Source organism: Salmo salar, chromosome 10 (assembly GCF_965601325.2).
Source record: "Salmo salar chromosome 10, fSalSal1, whole genome shotgun sequence".
Lineage (NCBI taxonomy): Eukaryota > Metazoa > Chordata > Actinopteri > Salmoniformes > Salmonidae > Salmo > Salmo salar.
Window position 1 is genome coordinate 25,361,766 of NC_138300.1, and position 20,289 is coordinate 25,382,054.

The 20,289-nt window shown below is 45.1% G+C and overlaps 1 protein-coding gene across 2 annotated transcripts in view; it reads right to left on the minus strand.

Annotated features, from left to right (window-relative positions):
• The window catches only part of LOC106613844 (A disintegrin and metalloproteinase with thrombospondin motifs 10), a 41,996-nt gene extending 26,884 nt beyond the window's left edge, over positions 1 to 15,112 (minus strand). For both annotated transcript variants that reach the window (XM_014216511.3, XM_014216510.3), the window contains exons 1-7: positions 14,912 to 15,112; positions 10,106 to 10,476; positions 6,671 to 7,044; positions 4,924 to 5,083; positions 4,494 to 4,696; positions 3,975 to 4,058; positions 299 to 444 (exon numbers count right to left, since the gene is read on the minus strand). In XM_014216511.3, coding sequence (XP_014071986.1) covers positions 299 to 444; positions 3,975 to 4,058; positions 4,494 to 4,696; positions 4,924 to 5,083; positions 6,671 to 7,044; positions 10,106 to 10,211 — 1,073 coding nt within the window. In that variant the 5' untranslated portion in view covers positions 10,212 to 10,476; positions 14,912 to 15,112. The remainder of the gene's footprint in view (positions 1 to 298; positions 445 to 3,974; positions 4,059 to 4,493; positions 4,697 to 4,923; positions 5,084 to 6,670; positions 7,045 to 10,105; positions 10,477 to 14,911) is intronic.
• Between the last annotated feature and the right edge of the window lie 5,177 nt (positions 15,113 to 20,289).

Sequence of the window (20,289 nt, forward strand, 5' to 3'; positions counted from 1 at the left end):
CCATGCTATGTTGTGATCTTAGGTCTCTCTTATGTAGTGTTGTGTTGTCTCTCTTGTTGTGATGTGTGTTTTGTCCTATATTATAATTTAATTTATTTTTATTTTTAATCCCAGCCCCTGTCCGTGTCCCTGCAGAGGGTGCCTTTCAGTACTTAGATCAGTATTCTGTCTTGAGATCTGTGCACTTGTCTCAAATTTTCACAAAATTTTCCCATTGGCCTCAATTAATGCTTTACGCGAAAGTCAAGAGTTGTGAACACTGAATCACTGAGAATGTTCCGGTGCTTCGAGTGCTGACCTGGTGATGAGCACGGCAGTGTCGTGGTGAGCAATGCCGTTGTCTGGGATGGCGTTCCCATTGCCATTCCGGTTCTGGATGGATTTCTGCCACTTACAGAAGCTGTCCAGGGACTTCCCTGCATGGTGGTTGATCTCTAGAGTTGGCTGACAGACAGAGAGGGAATACTGAAATCAACATACTCAGGAACAGAGTACAGTGAAATAATCAAATTACTGTACAATCACTTTTAGGTTTTCATAGATATGCCACTTGTACTATCTGCCACCACCTGACAATCATTTCTAAGCCAGAGGGAGTAATGAGACAGACATTCCCCAGGTGGTCCAATAATGAATTTCCCCTACATAAACAGAATTTATCAGTACAACCATAGCTGTGCAATGAGCCTAGTATTAGGCAGCCCAGCCCTCTGCCACGAGGCTATTGAACTGGACTGATGAGGACAGGAACTTCTACTGCTTTGCTCTCCCTCTGCCATTAGCCGCCCTGGCAGGGGGAGGGAATACTCTCCTGGCTACAGCTGAGTATGCTCGTAACACAGGAATGCACATGGTGATGACATAACTAGTAATTGTCACATCCCACAATCCATCTCTGGGCTCAGTGGGCTGGCTGGCCTGTTTTGTTTTCCAGGGGCAGTTTTCAGCTGGAGGTCTCTGCTCTGGGAGACAACTTTTGGTCTTACCCCAACCTCAACAGACCGAAAGGCAAGAATAATACTAATACTACTGATAATAATCATAACATTTATTTATTTGTCAAATGACATACTGTATGCCCGGGGCAAATTTCAGGGGCTTATTTGCAGCTATCTGGTATGAATCATACAGGTTGTTAACCCCTTAAACTTGTGGAAATGGGCCTAATAGGGCCTAATTGAAATGTTTCTTACAGAAGAAATATTAAAACCATATGCATGACCATGGTAGCAATTGGTGAAATTATCAGACCAAAAGGTGAGGACACAACAGTTCACCTGACAAGACTGAATCCAAACATTACACTGTTGATTTGATGTGCCTTTTACATTTACTGTACTTTTCACAGCATTTGTCAATAATGAAATCTGAAAATACTCTGGAAACATTCAGTAAACATAATAAGAATATTAATATACATTTTGTACTAGGTAAGAAAAAACAATTACCAGGGTTTGAGTGAGAGGTCTCACTGGTGTCTCCACGTGGACACACACCTCTCCAAACTGCACAGTTCCTAAGTCATTCCATTGCACTTTTATGGCTCAAGGAAAGAGCCTTCCACTATATGGCTCTTTATTTTTAGCTCTCCTAGCTTTACTATTGAGGAACTAAAGCAAGCACACTTATAGATTTTTGTTTGGAACACAGACCTGCGTCCCCACCATCACTCAATTATTGTTGTTTACACAATCCAAACATTTTCATTATACTATAAATCGCAGTCTGGGTCAGGTGGGCATCATTTGAAAGCTTATTCTATTACCAACGTGGCTATCTGAGTAATAAAATACAACCTTACAGTGTTAGGCTTTCAAAAGGCACTTCAGACAAACAGATTGTAATTCTGGTGCGCATAGAAAGGAGTCATGAGTGCATTTAGGTGTGTGTTCCGCCTCAAATTTTCTTCACAATACGACAAAAACAAACTTTTATACAACAGGTGGTTCTAATCCTGAATGCTGATTGGTTAAATGCGCATTCCAGCCGGTGTCTATTCCACAAGTTACCACCACTATGATGTTAAAATGCCTATTTACTCTGTTCCATCTGGCTGTGCAATCCACTGTCTCATCAGCCCAGCCAGGCAATTTATAAACTTGATCTCCACTATAAAAAGCATCTAGACATTATCTCACATTTCTTTTCAGTGGAGATTTGTATAAACCTTGCTGTCAGTCTCGCCGACATTTGCAACATTGTTTCAATATTCAAATTCGATCTCCTCTCCCATAGTAATGAATGCGTAGGGGTCAGGGTTCGGGAAGAGACAGAAAGGCAGGCAGCGTTTCTCAGCCAGTTGAAATCATGAATCAGCTGGCATCATTTTTATGGATATATACAAAGAAATGTCAATTGAAAAAAATGTACAATGAAACGCAGTGCAGCTAGTTTGCAGTGTTTCCAGCTTCAGTTTGAAAAGATTGTGTTAGATGTGTTGTTGGCTTGCTCCTCTGAACAACAGTATGACGAGAGAACACATTTTCTATGCCAGGCGAAATCGTGCCTCATTACCTCATTGTTATGGATGTGTCAGCTTAAACAAATGCAGCTACTGTTGTTATTCTGGCTGCACTGTTTGACGTGACTGTAAATTAGCCATAGTTGGCTGGTTAGCTAGCATGCAAGGGATAAGAACGTTGCCAGCCAGTATTTATTATTTAACTAGGCAAGTCAGTTAAGAACAAATTCTTATTTACAATGACAGCCAACAATGGCCAAACTCAGAGACGCTGGGCCAATTGTGTGCTGCCCTATGGGACTCCCAATCACAGCCGGTTGTGATACAGTCTGGATTTGAACCAGGTTGTCTGTAGTGATGCCTCTAGCTGAGATGCAGTACCTTAGACCACTGTGCCACTTGGGAGCCCAAATGGTAATGGAACGGTTTGCCGGCCCTCGACCTTGTCTCGGGGCTAACAACACCCGTACCAGCAGTTCCCCCAAAAAATTTACTAAATAAACTAAAGTAAAAAAATATATAAAATACATCTCTGTGAAGCGGAGAAACTGAGCTCTGAACACAGCCACTGTGTTCCAATTAAGGTGCTAATCAATGACTAAATCTATCAATTTCAACCTGGGCATATACGGGATGACAGGAGCTGTCAACCTGGGCATATACGGGATGACAGGAGCTGTCAACCTGGGCATATACGGGATGACAGGGCCTGTCAACCTGGGCATATACGGGATGACAGGTGATGTCAACCTGGGCATATACGGGATGACAGGGGGTGTCAACCGGGGCATATACGGGATGACAGGAGCTGTCAACCTGGGCATATACGGGATGACAGGCGGTGTCAACCTGGGCATATACGGGATGACAAGGGGCTGTGAGTTGGAAAAGGGTTATTAGACTGCCACAGTACCTTCACTGCAAACCCACTAGTAATACCCTTTCTAATACCCTTTGAAGCTTATAATGTCCACATTACGCCAGAGAGTGTAACCCTGTCCTGGCACTCAGTCTGACCGCGTGCCGTTAACAGCACAGTGCCGTGGCTTGGCTGGCTGGCCTGCTGGACTGGACAGGGACCAAGAACATGACGTGACATTCATGTCAATCACCAGGCAGCAGGTGGACAGAACACTAGGCCACAGTGACGCCCGCCTGCATCGGCTTCATATTTAGCTTTTTATATGCACTTTTCTAGGGCACTAATGTACGTCATAGCAACAGCCCGAGAGGTCACCAGCAACAACAAGTGCAGTCATGGCTGGACTTGCCTGGCAGGTTGCTCTCTCTCCACCACCGCAAATGGCTCCACTTACAAGACATTTTCTGCTGGGAGCAGGGGAGGAAGGACACTTAAGCCAATAATTTGACACAAACAAGGAGCTCATAGATGCTGGCCTAGACAACAGTCTGGACTGGACTAGGAGTGAGATGCAGAGAGGAGGCAGGGTGGATGGATGCAGACCCCATTGAAAGGCGGAGGTTTTTCCGGGATGGGTCTAGAAGAGAATACCTGGTCCTCCATGAGCAGGATGAGGCGGGTCACCACGATGTTCACTGCGTTCCCCAGGCTAGAATCCTGGAACAGTTTGGCAACCTGACCTCCAGGGAAACAAGAAAAGACCAGTCTTAAAAAGAGCTGACATCATTCATCACTACTACTTACAACCTAGAAACTAGTGTAATTTGGGTTACTTTACAGTACACTCCTGTAGTTTAATTCTTCTGTTGGGGATTTTGTGACAGGATGGATGCAACCTGGTGTGGAACAGTAAAATAAGGCCAACCATTCATTAAATACATTCCATTCATGAGTTTATGCTTAGCCATCTGATGGACAGGGTGTGAAGTGATATCCTGTGAAGGAATACTACTACACATTACGACCTCGACTACACTATCTGTAGAACCATTCAATACAGTAACAACAATCCTAGACTCAATCCTAAACACAGACAAAGTGGATAGGACAAGTATTTTCCAAGTTTTCCACCCTGCCAGTTGTAGTGATCTGACTCGATGTGAAACTTACAATATTCATGACAGCCAGGATGTACTGCTCGATGTCCCGGCGGCCGTGGTACCCCACCATCATCTTGTCGGCCACCACCAGTGTTTCTACGTAGCGCTCTCTGCTCACAGACCTCTTCAGGGGCAGCTGGCCTCGGCCGATGGGGTTGGGAGGTGTCTTCAGAGTCCTCTGCCACCAGGCCATGCCTTTCCCTGGCTTCTCATCTGAGGAACAGTCACAAAGAGGGGTTAATGGCATTGAGAGAGGAGAGGGTACACTACCTGATAAGAGTGGCATTAATGTGCATGTATTAAAACCAGGTTATTATGTCCTGTAAACTGAGACTGCTGTACAGCAGATATCATAAACGACTGTTTGCTGATCTAATCGTAACCTGTGAAACATGAGAGTTTAAAGGGGCATGTTGTACCCAGAACACAGCTCTACCTACCAATGACCCCACAGGATTGGTCCATGTACTGATGGCGAAGAGATGACCTCTTGTAGACCACATGGGGGCGGCTCTCCCCTCTCTCCGCCCTCGTGAGGTTTTCGGCCGGGGTCAGAGGCTCGATGATATACTCCTCACCCCCTGCCACGATCACCCCCTGCTGGAAAAGTCAGGGAAGCAGAGGTGAGCCAGGGTCCCTCTGAAGGCTGGTGGTGACAGGACAAGGACTGACATCTCTGGTGCCCGTCAGGCCCATTACAGTAGCATACTGGAGGTCTCTGTCTGTCTACAGCCAGTCTCTAACATCTCCCCTCCCCTCAGTGGATACAGTACAGTACATAACTATCCCTGGCCTGGATGATAATCATATCAGTCTCTCATCAACCTGGGCCTAAACAAGTACAGGCCCTCACCTCTCCCAGACATGTCTGGAGGTCAGATACATAGGGAGAGTGATCCTATCTGAGTCTTTCCACAGAGAGGAGACAGGGAGACACTTCCCCTGATTAGATCTCTTGGCTGCAGCCTCTGAGGTCACAGTGAGTGTTTCCCCCCTGGCCCTCTCTAGTCGCTACAATAGCAGCGCACTTTCACAGTGCACCTAATCCTGTAATGTGTTTAGTGATGCTCTCGTGGACACACAGCGGATTCCCTGCTGAATTAAGTTATGCTAGTCTGACCACAAGTAATTATGTGTAGGGCTTATTAACACTTTGTGAGCAGATTTAATCCTTGGTTGCATTTAGCCCTGTTATTATGGGCCCAATTAGTTATTAGCTGTAAAGGGATCACAATAATAGATGGATAAGGAGAATGCTTTCATGTGTCAAAAGGCAGATTGGAATTGTGTCATTTGACTGATTTTATTATTTCAAAAGGGTCTGCTGTGGGTGGAGGTGCTAGCTGGTTACTGAATGGTCTGGACGTCCAGCTGTGAACATGCCTTAGTGACGTTATGAGTTGTGACCAGCAGGGGAAGTCTGGTGATAACAATGGGCTTTGGTAATCCCTTGTTTACACAGGTGCATTACTGCTCCAGAATAGCATGTGGTCCAGACAGGTGCCCTGGTCTAGTCCAGGATCCAGGATCAGAGCTATCCTAGTACACAGAATCATAATGTTACACTCAGAGGGAGAGGATTCCTCTGGAGCTCCATTAGCCCTGGGTCCTCTGAGGCCAAGGACAGCAGAACTAGCCAACAGGGCAACAAGACAACAGGACAACAGGCCAATAGGACAACAGGACAATAGGACAACAGGACAACAGGCCAATAGGACAACAGGCCAATAGGACAACAGGCCAATAGGACAACAGGACAACAGGCCAATAGGACAACAGGCCAATAGGACAACAGGCCAATAGGACAACAGGACAACAGGCCAATAGGACAACAGGCCAATAGGACAACAGGCCAATAGGACAACAGGACAATAGGACAACAGGACAATAGGCCAATAGGACAACAGGCCAATAGGACAACAGGCCAATAGGACAACAGGACAATAGGACAACAGGACAATAGGACAACAGGCCAATAGGACAACAGGCCAATAGGACAACAGGACAATAGGACAACAGGACAACAGGCCAATAGGACAACAGGACAACAGGACAATAGGACAACAGGACAATAGGACAACAGGCCAATAGGACAACAGGACAACAGGCCAATAGGACAACAGGACAACAGGCCAATAGGACAACAGGCCAGTGGTGCTAGCAGTACTAGATGGGTCAGGTTCTTACCAGGCCATTACAGTTGCTGAGAGCCACCTTGCTAGAGTGGGGCTGATCCTGCAGATGGCCTACATAGAGACACTGAAGTGCGTAAGGGTGGCTCCAGGCCAGACGCCCCCTCCTCCAGTACTCTACACGGAACTGACGGGACAGTAGACCCCCCTGCAGGGTCAGGTTGAGGAGAAAGTTGGTTGTGGGGGTAGAGAGCTGGTAGTACAGCTGGGACAGGTCCTGTTGTTGCTGGTCCTCAGCACTGCGGCGGCTCCGCCGATGGTGGTTGGGGCTGTCTGCACCCCCATCCTCTGTGTGCAGGGTCTCGCCCTGCGGCCCCACGCGAACCGGGATGGCAATCTCATACTGGCCCAGGCTAGACAGGAACGTAGCTGGAGAGAGACAGAGAGAGGAGACAGAGCACAAACACTCACAGTCAATGACATTTCAAATAAACTTTGGTAGAATATACAGTATGTGCATTATCGTCACGGCTTAAAGCTGATGAGGACAGGCCTTAGTCAGTAGTGACTAGTGGGATTCTTGAGGACTTCTCAGTCCACGCTATCCCTCCCAAGGCTGTCTCCATAGCAATCCTGAAATCCTATACTTCCTGTCTCTGGCTGCGGCCCCGGAGATTTATTGTCCAAACACGGCGCTCCAAACACTGCACTAACAGGGGAAAGGTCAACAGAAATTAGCCCAGTTTTCATCAAGGCCTTTTGCCTTGTTTTGTGGAGAAACAGCCCTCCCCACTGAGAGTAAACAGGCAGGGATTAGTGTCTGTAGCGTGAGTCCGGACCCAGCCTCTCTGTTTATGTGGCCAGGCCAGCTTAAATAAACAGCAAGCACCATTAGAGGCCCCCAGCCCCCTCCAAACCCCTCCAACCCCATTTCACATCCTTCAGCACATTCTGCAACAGTCAGTTATATGAGCTTTGAATTCCTCTACTACAACATTTCAGACAATTGCCCCACATAAAAAGTGGTATTTTCATGGTATTTTCACAGGGTCAAAAGTATCTGGCCCAGGAAAGCCTCCCGGAGGACTGGAGGGGACCCGGAGGGCAGCGGTCAGATAAAGTAGACCAGTCAAATATTTGGAAGGACTTAATGAGGCATAGTTTCAAAAGTGTACTGTACCCCTACTCTCCCCTCCTCCATCCCTCCGTGGTTCCACAGCTATACAGCTGCTCCTCGTGCCCTCCCTGCTCTGGGCAATAGCTCTCTCTCTCTGCAGCGCAGCAGTAATCTGTCCAGCAACCTGATAAGCCTGTCTAATTAATGAGTGAGGCAGCTAGTGGCCTGACTGGGCTCCACCACTGCTTTCATAAGGCTACCATTCTGCTGCCAGCCCCCTCCCAACGCACTGTGCCCACATGTACAGGGTACTTCAAAGGGGAAATATGGCTGGTACAATGGAAAATAGGGGAGCGAAGTTGGCTAAATAGAGTATAAGCGTACAGTAGGTCCTAGTCTGGTCTGAAGGGTCGCGTGGCGTCTGATCCTCTCCCAGGTCCCCTACAACTGATGGAAAGCTGCTCCCAGCTCTGTAGCACCACAGGGCGAACCACTTCTCCAATTCTTTTGATCTATTATCTAATCACTAGGAGGAGGAGGAAACTATTATTACTCACCAATAAACCCAAGTGGTAACAGAGAGAGGCCCATAAAAGAATAAAGGTCTGCAGAGTGCTCACCTTTTGTAAAATAAACTGTCATAAAGCACTACCCAGGGTTCGGTTTATTTTAGCTTTCAGAAGAAAGGAACCTTTAATTAGCCTCTTTAAAAAAAGAGAAGGAAATGAGAACAGTGGCCTTTTTACTGTAGCGTTCCCAGAGAGGAGCTTCTCTCTCTCTCATCCATGCCTGGCTGAAAAAGCCAATCTCTGCCTCCGTCACCATAGGGCCCTGTCAGCAGTTCCTCTGCTCATAACTCTGCTCTCAGCTCTGCCTGCCTGTCTTTCTCTCTCCCTGTCTCCCTGTCGGCCTGTCTGTGTCTCCCTCCATGTCTCTCTCATTGTCTCTCTCCCTGTCGGCCTATCTCCCTTCCTGTCTCCCTCCATGTCTCCCTCCATGTCACCCTGTCTGACTGTCTGTCTGTCTATCCCTCCTCTATGTCTCCCTCTCTATTGCCCTGTCTGTCTCCCACCATGTCTACCTTCCTGTCTGTCTGCATGTCTGTCTGTCAGCCTGTCTGTCTGTCTATATGCCTGTCGGTGACGCCTCTGCCTGGGACAGTTGACTGGCTGAGTTATGAGGTCGCGTTGCGGAGCCTCAGTCTCAGTCTGAGAGAAAGGTTATATATACACTCCATGCAATGGTTTAATAACACTAAACTAAATGACTTAATGCCACTACCACGATGGCTTACCTCATTATTCGCTTATTTCAAAGAAATAGGGAAATAACTTTTTTTCTGAAAAAGCCCAACTCTCCAACTACGCCATGTCTGCATATTTGTCCTCTCCTTCTTTTAAATAAACACAAAGACTAGCCAAATATACTCTGCAGCTTGTCATGAAGTGCAGCAGCAAATACAGACAGATTTCGTGCCCCCCATTTTCAAATGTTCTGTTTTCGTTTAAGGTTTTAATCTAGAATGACTTAAAGGGGTGACCATTCTCAGTTAGATAACAACTAACTCTTGACCAGAAGTCAATATCCATTGTAGGAGAAGTGACTAGCGTGGAGGACTCTAATAGTGGTGCTGAAATGTATAACACCAGACATACTGTACTCAACAGCCTGTCCTGTTTGAATTTCACAGCCTTAACAAATTAAGCATTGACCTACTTGTTGCATTTTCTAGTAAATACTTGTGACAAATGATAACTCATAAAAGTGATTACTGTCCATCATCAATGGAACTGGTTTCAGTTTTGGGTTAGAAAGGTGTTCTTCTAGAGCTTTGTTTAAACAGAGGAGATGAATGAATGGTCCTGTGGTGGTTATCAAGGAAGCAGTGTAGCAGACTATTGGAAACAGATGACTTGCAGGGTGCAGAGGTTAAGCATAAGAAATACACAATCAGTGCCTTGTTCTGTAATGGACACTCTGGGTATTTATGTCCGAGCCTAAAGGGGATTGGTCTGGCTGAGGAGAGGTGAGGGGGGCGCGTGGCTCTCCATCTCTGGAGTTGATTTGTGAGAGCAGGGTTCAAGTTCAGCAGGGCCACTGCCCTGGAGTGTTGCTCAGCTCAGAGGAGGCCCTCAACACTGTATGGAAGACTTCACTGAACAGGTCCGTTACCTCTGTTCAACTGTCTAGGTGATTGGAAATGTTGAACCACTTTCACAGTCCAAAAAAGGGAATAATACCAATTCCCCAATGAATATGACAGTAATAATAACATAATCATACTGTGTATTCATGACAAACATTGACACAGTTAAACATTTCCATTTATGTCAAACAAAAGAGAAGAAAGTAGTCGGCCCGATCTCTGCTCACCGTGTGACTGGGTGAACTTTTCAGCAGTCTGACTTTCTGCGACCTCGGTGGCAACCATGACGATGATGACAACAATGCAGGCCAAGTTCCTCCATACCGTGTCCATGGTTACTACAGCAAGCTTCAGTGCAGTCCCCAGGCCTCTGTCCCAACATGTCTTCTGCCCTCTGATGCCCCTCGCTCACCAGTGGGACGCAGCGAACTCACGGGCCATAGCAGCAGGATAGACCTCTAGAGACTGGACTGGAGATCTCTGGACACACAGCCTCTCTGCTTCTCTCTCTGGTAGGACCAAAGTCAAAGGAAGATGGAGAGACTGCCTCTGAGTGTAGCAGCAGCAACAGCAGAGTCTATAATGTACTGTGGCCTCCCTGTGGAAGAGAAACAGGTTAGTATGAGGGGAGATTGGGGGAAGGAGAGAGAGAGAGAGAGAGAGAGAGCATGAGATCTCCCTGACCCAAATGGTCCCCATCTGACAACACAAACATATCTAGTCTTTAGTCAGTGCCTCACGAACAGCCACCTCTCGCTGCGTCTTCAGTTGATCAATCACTCCAGGAAAACACTGGCTGACAATCTGAGGACCAGTGTAAACAAGTCTCGACCTGGGTGCCTTGTGTCTCTTTTAGTCGTCTGCTCACAGGAAAGAGAAAGGAAGGCATTGATCTTTTAAAACGCTGTGCTTAGGCTGAGAGGAGCTGGAAGTGGGTGTTATGTCAGTGGCTGTGGGGGAAAATTACCCAATTTGAGACAAGCAGTGGGTTACTTCCACACTCACTGTTGGCCTCATGTGGCCTGGCCACATCACAGGGAAGAGGCAGTCACACACAGCGAGAATAGGCCATTAGCCATAGATCAGGCTTTTTTGGGAGATCAAAACTAGCCTTTAAAAAAGCAACATTGGTTATTATTACATCACAACACTAAAGATGTCCCATCCCCCATCACACTTTGAAGTGTACAGAGGAGTTAAAAGCCTGGATGAGGAGTCCTATTTACAGTAACATTGTGACTTTTGTTCCTAAGCCTTTTTGGCACTGTCATTGAGAGGCCCAAACCCAATCTTTGATAACCTTTCCTTAAGCCACACTGCCTACCCTGCTCCCTGCCTCTATCATTCTTTCAGTGTGTCTGGGCAGAGAACAGAGAAGATGCCACACTGGCCCAGATGGCTGGCGGCAAACCAACTGCAGGCAAAGGTAACCGGAAGCAGATGGGAAACGATTTGGCGACGAAAGTGAGGAAACAAGTTGCCTCCTGACAAAACAAATATGAAAAAGGGAGTGCAAAGCTCAAGGGGCTGTAAGAGAGACGGAGAGAGCTGGGATAGCCATTCTTAAATACTACGTGTGTGTGGAGAGACAGAGAGAGAGAGCGAGAGAGAGAGATAGATAGAAGCAGAAATAAACAAGAATCTTTGCACCTTCTTAAAAAATGTAAGCTTTCCCTGTGCCTGGATTAAGGTTCACCTCTCTCTGACTGCTTTCTGAGTTCTGTCGATCATTGCACATATCCAGTTCCAGAGACAGCCTGGCCTGAATCTTTACCATGTTGTGTCTTCCTACACCATATATTCATTCATCTAGCTAATGAACAATGATCCATTTGTTCAAGCACAAGTGAGACACAACTGACCCGGCCCATTTGAAAATGAGCAGCTGAAGCATTTCACACTTATAGTCTGCTCATAATCAGATAATGCTGACTACCATACAATCTACACACGTAGCTGACAGAGAGAGGTGAGTGGGATAGAAGGAGGCTTAATGTGCCTCTGGTTTCCCTGCAGTGCAGCGGTTCACAGTACAGTACCGTACGGAATGGGGTCCTAAAACAGTGAGGCGGCTTTGTGTTCCCACTTCCCTTAAATGTGGAGCAACTGTAAGCCCCTCTCCTCTCCATCTCCACAGCCCTCACGCTTTTTGCCCTTTCTGCCCCCTCCCTCAAGGCTTTTTTCAGTAATTTCCTGCTCGGCCAAACTCTCCTATATTTTCATTACTTCTTGTTGGAGTCTCATTTTATTGTGGGGTTATTAGACTTGCAGCAAGATATCAAATGTTTTCATTAAAACTCTTCTTCATCTTGTTTATTTAAATAAAGCCCACATAATCGGCCCCCCTATCATTGCCTTTGTGTTTTTAAGGCTGCTTAAAAGCATTACTGACTGTCTTCAAGTTCTCTCTACACTCATTAAATCATTGTACACTCACTAAATCATTGCTCAATTAAGAAACATGACAAAAATCTGGTAATTTGTGAATTTGTACTATCTCTTGAAAGGGATTTTGTCATTTGTCTTTGTGGGTCTATTTTGTAACAGTTTTCCTTTGGGAAAAAACTCATGTGTTTGTTATTCGGCCAATACAACCATAATCCTGTAAGTACTGTTGGCATTTTATAATATACATGTAATATATTCCACTTAGCAGACGCTTTTATCATGTCCTTAGATGAGTACCTCTGATCAATTTGAATGCCTAATTGTGGCAATAGTGAGTTCAGAAATTGGAATGGGCTGTATACAGCTCAATTATAATGTGGTCAAAGTGCTTTTTAAAAGCAAGACAAGGAGGTATTTGTGGATAACAGTAGAAGAGACATTAGACAGGGGATTGTAAATTGCAATTTCAGGGTGGGCCAAAGTCATAATGTAGTCTGGACCATAAGCTTATCTACTGGATTGGAGAAGGCAGTAAAAAGTATGTTTTTACAGACTATGTATAGTGACCCTGCCAGGAACTGTACAGACAGGCAGAATAGACCACACTAATCAAACCCATATGACTCGCTCAATGTAAAGGCTCTCTCTAGGAAATGCTGTTCAGTCCCCTGCTCAGCTCCTAACACCACCCTCTTTGCGCTCCTCTGAAGAAACCACAATGATTGTCTACTCTTCCTGTCACTCCTCTCTGATATTAGACTTACTCTTTTGATGTCTCATTTGTCATTCCTATTTGAGTAGGGGAGTGTGGCCTCTTTACTGTACTGTAAACACATCAGCACTAAGTGAAAGCTGGGAACTCATGCAGCACATGGCTAGATACTTGTATCCCCCGGACAGCAGTCACTCCCTCAGAAGTGGCGTAGAAAAGAAAGCTCAACTTACATGACTCCCCCATGTTAAGCCTTGCACAACAAACAAGAGATGAGGTGATACAAATAATATGGAGAATAAAGGGAGGGATCTCCGTCTAAACATTCTGTCTTTGGTGGAGAGGCATTCCTCTTTCAGTTTCTCCCAAAGAGATGAAAAGTGGTAACATAAACAACTAGGCTTGTCAGACAGCCAAGGATGCGCACTCTGAAAATTAGCTTTAGTCGAAGACAATATTTTGTGAGAGCTGGCTTGGACTCGCTGAGTCAGCCAGCAACTCTAAAGAGTGTACAAAATAACATAGGCAGTTTAAGTCTTGAGTTTCACATTTCTCATACGACACACACACAAACAACGACAGACCACAGATTTGTCCATTCGCCTCAGCCAGTTTAGAGACCTAGGAACCTCACATGCTGATCAAACACTGCCCAGCCCTACCATGGTGAAACTATTGGATATGAAGGGCATTCACAATATGAACAAAACGTCAATCATTTTAGTGACAGATTCATACGTTTTTTGAATTAACCCAGCAATACCAACATTTGAGTTTTGTTACAAAAGAGATCACTAGCCTAATCAGCAACAGGTCACTTCTGGGTCAGTGTCATAAATCTGTTTATTGGTTGAGGAAGAGGAAGTGTTGGGCACTGATCTGCAAGGGAAAAGTACAGTATGGACTACTGTACCAGATATACAGGAAACACCAACATTAAGTATCTTAATAGAGCAATGGGCCGCCATGAACCAGAACAGCCTCAATCCACCTTGGCATAGATTCTACAAGTATCTGGAACTCTACTGGAGGGATGCGACACCATTCTTCCACCAGAAATTCCATCATTGGTGTTTTGTTGATGGTGGTGGAGAACGCTGTCTCAGTCGCTGATCCAGAATCTCCTATAAGTGTTCAATTGGGTTGAGGTCCGGTGACTGAGATGGCCGTGGGCATATGGTTGACATTGTTTTCATGCTCATCAAACCATTCAGTGACCACTCGTGCCCTGTGGGAGCATAGCCATGATAGCCAAAATAATGGCCTGCCCAGCATGGTGTGTGATGGAGAGAGAGAGAGACAGACAGACAGACAGACAGACAGACAGATACACATCACCCAAGCACACAAATATTATTCAAACACTGAGAGTGCAGTGGTTTGCTTATGTCCTGAAGAATCCCCTTCTGCCTATTCATTGCCCAACTTTTGCTGGAGCAATGCTTTCTCCCCACCCAGCAAAAACCCTCAGAACTATGGGGATTAACTGCTGCTGCTGCCTAGAATCAACCAAGCAAGATCCCTCATCGCCCACATGGGTTCAGCTTAACAAATAACGGTCCTCACTTCACTTCACTTAACTGAATCTAACAAATGGGGGAAAATATCTGGATCCTTGACAGTTTCTTCATTATAACCTCAATGCAATTAAACAAGGAAATATCCCCCAACAATGTTGTAAATTCTAAAGTTTTACTTTACTGAGAAATCAACACCATGACAAAATGCCATGGTCTGACTACCTGATAATTCCATGCAAATGTTCGAGTTGTGCAAAATTACATTAAATAGCTGGAAAATCGATATGTAAAACTTCGAATGAAGACGTCAACCATTTTTACGTAATCGACTGTACTCTCATAACATAGACAAAAGTGCACACTAGGTTTATGAAATATGAGTTAAAACGAAGTTTCAAATTAGGGTCCAGTACCTTTTCCTTCTCCCTGTCCAAATTCACTATGGTCAGCTTTCAGGGTTTGCGGTGTCTTTCTCTTGGTTTACTTCAAGACGTGTCAGTTACCTTGAAAAGATATGTCTGTATTGAGCGGATGATCGTACAGTGAGCGGACCTCTCTTGCTCCCAGGGTCTCACTGCCACAGATACGCTCTGGATGCTTGCGCGCTCGCTCTCACTGCTGCGTACTAAACCAGGAAGTAAAAATGGTAATAGGAGCGTCTGTACGCTACGCACAGAGGAGCTACACCAAAGATTTTTGCCTATACTGTGCTTCAGCAAACGAAGGGCCCCAAGAAGGGGATGTTTTAAAACACAACTATAACCAAGTTCTGCAACAACATATACATACATTAATTTTATTCTTAATGGTCGACTTATTTTACAATATACCAGTTCGATTAAAAAGTTTAGGCTACATGCTTTCTTCTCAAGAAATGCGACTTCCCTAATAGTAATAGCCTAATAACGAAGTTTACAGCTGGCTCTTAGATGGGACTCTAATCAAAATAAACGTTCTATAACAGCGACCATGTTATTTTTTGAGGACTGCCAATTGATTAGGAGTTCGGTAATGAAAAAGTTAGTAAAACCTAAATAGTATTTCAAATATGCATAGCTAGCATATAGTTGAAGTCAGAAGTTTACATACACCTTAGCCAAATACATTTAAACTCCGTTTTTTCCACAATTCCTGACATTTAATCCTAGTAAAAATTCCTTGTCTTAGGTCAGTTAGGATCACCACTTTATTTTAAGAATGTGAAATGTCAGAATAATTGTAGAGAGAATGATTTATTTCAGCTTTTATTTCTTTCATCACATTCCCAGTGGGTCAGAAGTTTACATACACTCAATTAGTATTTGGTAGCATTGCCTTTAAATTGTTTAACTTTGGTCAAACGTTTCGGGTAGCCTTCCACAAGCTACCCACAAAAAGTTGGGTGAATTTTGCCCATTCCTCCTGACAGAGCTGGTGTAACTGAGTCAGGTTTGTAGGCCTCCTTGCTCGCACACACTTTTTGAGTTCTGCCCACAAATTTTCTATGGGATTGAGGTCAGGGCTTTGTGATGGCCACTCCAATACTTCAATACCTTGACTTTGTTTTGCCACAACTTTGGAAGTATGCTTGGGGTCATTGTCCATTTGGAAGACCCATTTGCGACCAAGCTTTAACTTCCTGACTGATGTCTAGAGATGTTGCTTCAATATATCCACATCATTTTCTTTCTTCATGATGCCATCTATTTTGTGAAGTGCACCAGTCCCTCCTGCAGCAAAGCACCCCCACAACAGGATGCTGCTACCCCCGTGCTTCACGGTTGGGATGGTGTTCTTCGGCTTGCAAGCCTCCCCTTTTTCCTCCTATCATAATGATGGTCATTATAGCCAAACAGTTCTATTTTTGTTTCATCAGACCAGAGGACATTTCTCCAAAAACTACGATCTTTGTCCCCATGTGCAGTTCAAACTGTAGTCTGGCTTTTTTATGGCGGTTTTGGAGTGGCTTCTTCCTTGCTGAGTGCCCTTTCAGGTTATGTCGATATAGTTTACTGTGGATATATATACTTTTGTACCTGTTTCCTCCAGCATCTTCACAAGGTCCTTTGCTGTTGTTCTGGGATTGATTTGCACTTTTTGCACCAAAGTACGTTCATCTCTAGGAGACAGAACACGTCTCCTTCCTGAGCGGTATGACCGCTGCATGGTCCCATGGTGTTTATACTTGCATAATATTGTTTGTACAGATGAACGTGGTACCTTCAGGCATTTGGAAATTGCTCCCAAGGATAAACCAGACTTGTGGAGGTCTACAATTTCTTTTTCTGGGGTCTTGGCCAGTTTTCTTTTGATTTTCCCATGATGTCAAGCAAAGAGGCACCAAGTCTGAAGGTAGGCCTTGAAATACATCCACAGGTACACATCCAATTGACTCAAATGATGTCAATTAGCCTATCAGAAGCTTCTAAAGCCATGACCCACTGGAATTGTGATAGTGAATTATAAGTGAAATAATCTATCTGTAAACAATTGTTGGAAAAATTACTTGTGTCATGCACAAAGTAGATGTCCTAACCGACTTGCCAAAACTATAGTTTGTTAACAAGAAATTTGTGGAGTGGTTGAAAAACAAGTTTTAATGACTCCAATCTAAGTGTATGTAAACTTCCGACTTCAACTGTATGTGTCTGAAAGTGGGCTTTGCGAAATAGGTAGGTGTATGGAAATCTATAACAGCTAATTGGGCAGATTGGTTGCCACTCAAGACCGTTTTAGAAGTGGCTGCTTGCTGCTTCCTTATAGCATTTTACCTAACCCTAACTAACCTTTTTCCTAACCTTAACTGCATTGTCCTAACCTGCTAGGTTAGTTCTCCTAACCTGCCATGTTAATTATCTTAACCTGCTACGCTAACCTGCTACGTTAGTCCTAACCTGCCCCGTTAATTCTCCTAACCTGCCCAATTAATTCTCCTAACCTGCCACATTACTTATCCTAACCGTCCACATTAATTCTCCTAACCTGCCTAACTGGCTTAGCTAAGAGCCAATTTATGCTTGATCTGAAAATGTGGTCAGAGACTCCTTATGGAGGGTGTTGATGCAATTGCGGAGACTCCAGAGGCACGCAGAGGCCAAATTGAGCTCTGCACCGCATCGCTTTGCGCCTCCCAAATTTTTTAACAATGCGGAGGGCTCCGTATAGCTCCGCATTAACATGATTGTTTGACGGTAGGTGGGGGCGGGAGGTCCTGTATAAACACAAACTCACTTCCTTGATAAATTCCTTCACAACAGCTCTGCTCAACAGCGCTGCGCTGCTCAGCAATGCCCTGACTCCTGCAGAGGCCCTGACTCCTGCAGAGGCCCTGACTCCTGCAGAGGCCCTGACTTCTGCAGAGGCCCTGACTTCTGCAGAGGCCGTATCACCATAAATGCTGCACGGCCAATGCAGACAACGGATTGACCATGCAGCGCCTTTAAGATGTTAAGCAGTACTCCCTAAAACACCCCACTTCGATACAGCTATGACTTTTCTTAGCAGGTTTGGCATATGATTAAGGTTAGCGAAAATGTTCTCCAAACATGCTAGGAAAAGTCAATTGTATCGAAGTGGCCTGTTTTTAGGGAGTCCTGATGTTAAAGCAGCATGTCCTATTAATTTGAAAGATAATGAAATAAATAAGTATTTTAATCGGAGTATTCATCGATTATGACCTTACTCCGATTAAGATAATCAGAGTAAGGTGTTTACATTACTAATACCATACATGTAAACCTTGAATGTGGTTGAAACGCACTGCCTAGGTTCGGCTGCCTAATGTAGGCCTGGTGGGGATATTCTTATTCTTCAGATTAGATGCTGTCTGGTGGTGATGGTTGCTGTAGGTGCTAATATGGCCTATTAGTAACATGCTTCATAAACAACAGGTGTAGATTAACAGTGAAATGCTGACTTACGGGCCCTTCCCAGCACAGAAAGAAATAATAGAAAAGTAAAACACGTAATAATATATACCCTGTGTATCAGTACAGAGTCGATATGCAGGGGTACGAGGTAAATGAGGTAGATATGTACATATAACTATAAATAAAGTGATAATGAACAGTAGCATCAGTGTATGTGATGAGTCAAAAAGTTAGTCCAAAAAGGGTTAATGCAGATAGTCCAGGTAGCAATTTTATTAACTATTTAACTAACTATTTAGCAGTCTTGTACGGGGCAGAACGCATTACCCTTTGTAGCGCCTCGCGGTAGAGTGCCAAGCAGTCATCATACCTAGCGGGGATGCAGCAAGTCAAGATGCTCTCAATAGTGCAGCTGTAGAACTTTTTGAAGAAATTAGGTCCATGACAAATCTTTTCAGCCTCCTGAGAGGGAAGAGGCATTGTCATGCCCTGTTTACGACTGTGTTGGTTTGTTTGGACCATGATAGATCCTTAGTCATGTGGACACTGAGGAACCCGCTCCACTACAGCCCTGTTAATGTGAATGGGGACCTGCTTGGCCCTCCGTTTCCTGTAATCTACCATCAGCTCCTTTGTCTTGCTGACGTTGAGGGAGAGGTTGTTGTCCTGGCACCATACTGCAAGGTCTCTGACCTCCTCCCTATAGGCTGTCTCATCGTCGTCGGTGATAAGGCTTACCACCGTCGTGTCGTCGGCACGCAGTCGTGGGTGAAGAGGGAGTACAGGAGGGGACTAAGCACGCACCCCTGAGGGGCCCCTGTGTCGAGGATCAGCGTGGTGGGTGGCCCGTCAAGAAGTCCAGGATCCAGTTGCAGAGGGAGATGTTCAGTCCCAGGGTCCTTACCTTAGTGATGAGCTAGCTTTGTGGGCACTATGGTGTTGAACGCTGAGCTGTAGTAAATGAACAGCATTCTCACATAAGTGTTTGTCTTGTCCAGGTGGGAAAGGGCCATGAGGGATGCAATAGAACTTGCGTCATCTTTGGATCTGTTGGGGAGGTATGTGAATTGGAGTGGGCTGTCTCATTGGTAGTGTAGTAAGATCACGCTGACAGATATGGCAGTTATGCTTCTAGCTCCTTAGCAACTTTGCAGTATTTCTTTTGTTGTTGTATTATTTCTTACATTATTAGCCCAGAACATTTTTTGTGTTTTACGTACAGCCGGAAATAATTTTGGGATATCAGAGCGGCACAAGCATTTCACTACACCCGCAATAACATATGCTAAATATGTGTATGTGACCAATTCAATCTTATTTTATTTGATGTGAGCCATGACCAGCTTTTCAAAGTTGTGTATTTATACCTGTGTTCTCTGTCTGTCTGTTGCCAGTTCGTCTTGGTTGTCACGCTTACCAGCGTTTTGTCCTGTCAGCACCTGTCTTTTCCCAGCCTCTCTTTTTCTCGCCCTCCTGGTTTTTGACCCTTGCCCATCCTGACCCTAAATCGCCCACCTGACTGCTCTGCCTGCCCCTGAGCCTGCCTACTGTCCGGTACCTCTGCCCCTATCTGGATTTCTGACCTCTGCCTGACCTGACCCTGAGCCCGCCTGCCGCCCTGTACCTTTACCTCTGTTTGCTGCAATAAACATTGTTACTTCGACACGGTCTGGACTTGGGTCTTACCTGATTCCTGCATCGAAGCGAGCACAGAAGACATTTAGTAGACAACTGTAGCGGTAACAGCAACGTGCCAGCGTTATTATCCTACTTAATTCCTTTATTAAGTATTCCATTGTACTGTGTACATCATGTGTATCCTATGCATATTACACATACACTTAACTTGTTATTAGTGGTAGTAGTTAGGTCTACCTGAATAGTTAATCCAGACCGCCCTCTGTAGGTGATTTTGAGGGCCTGCACTAGCCCTGTTCTGACAT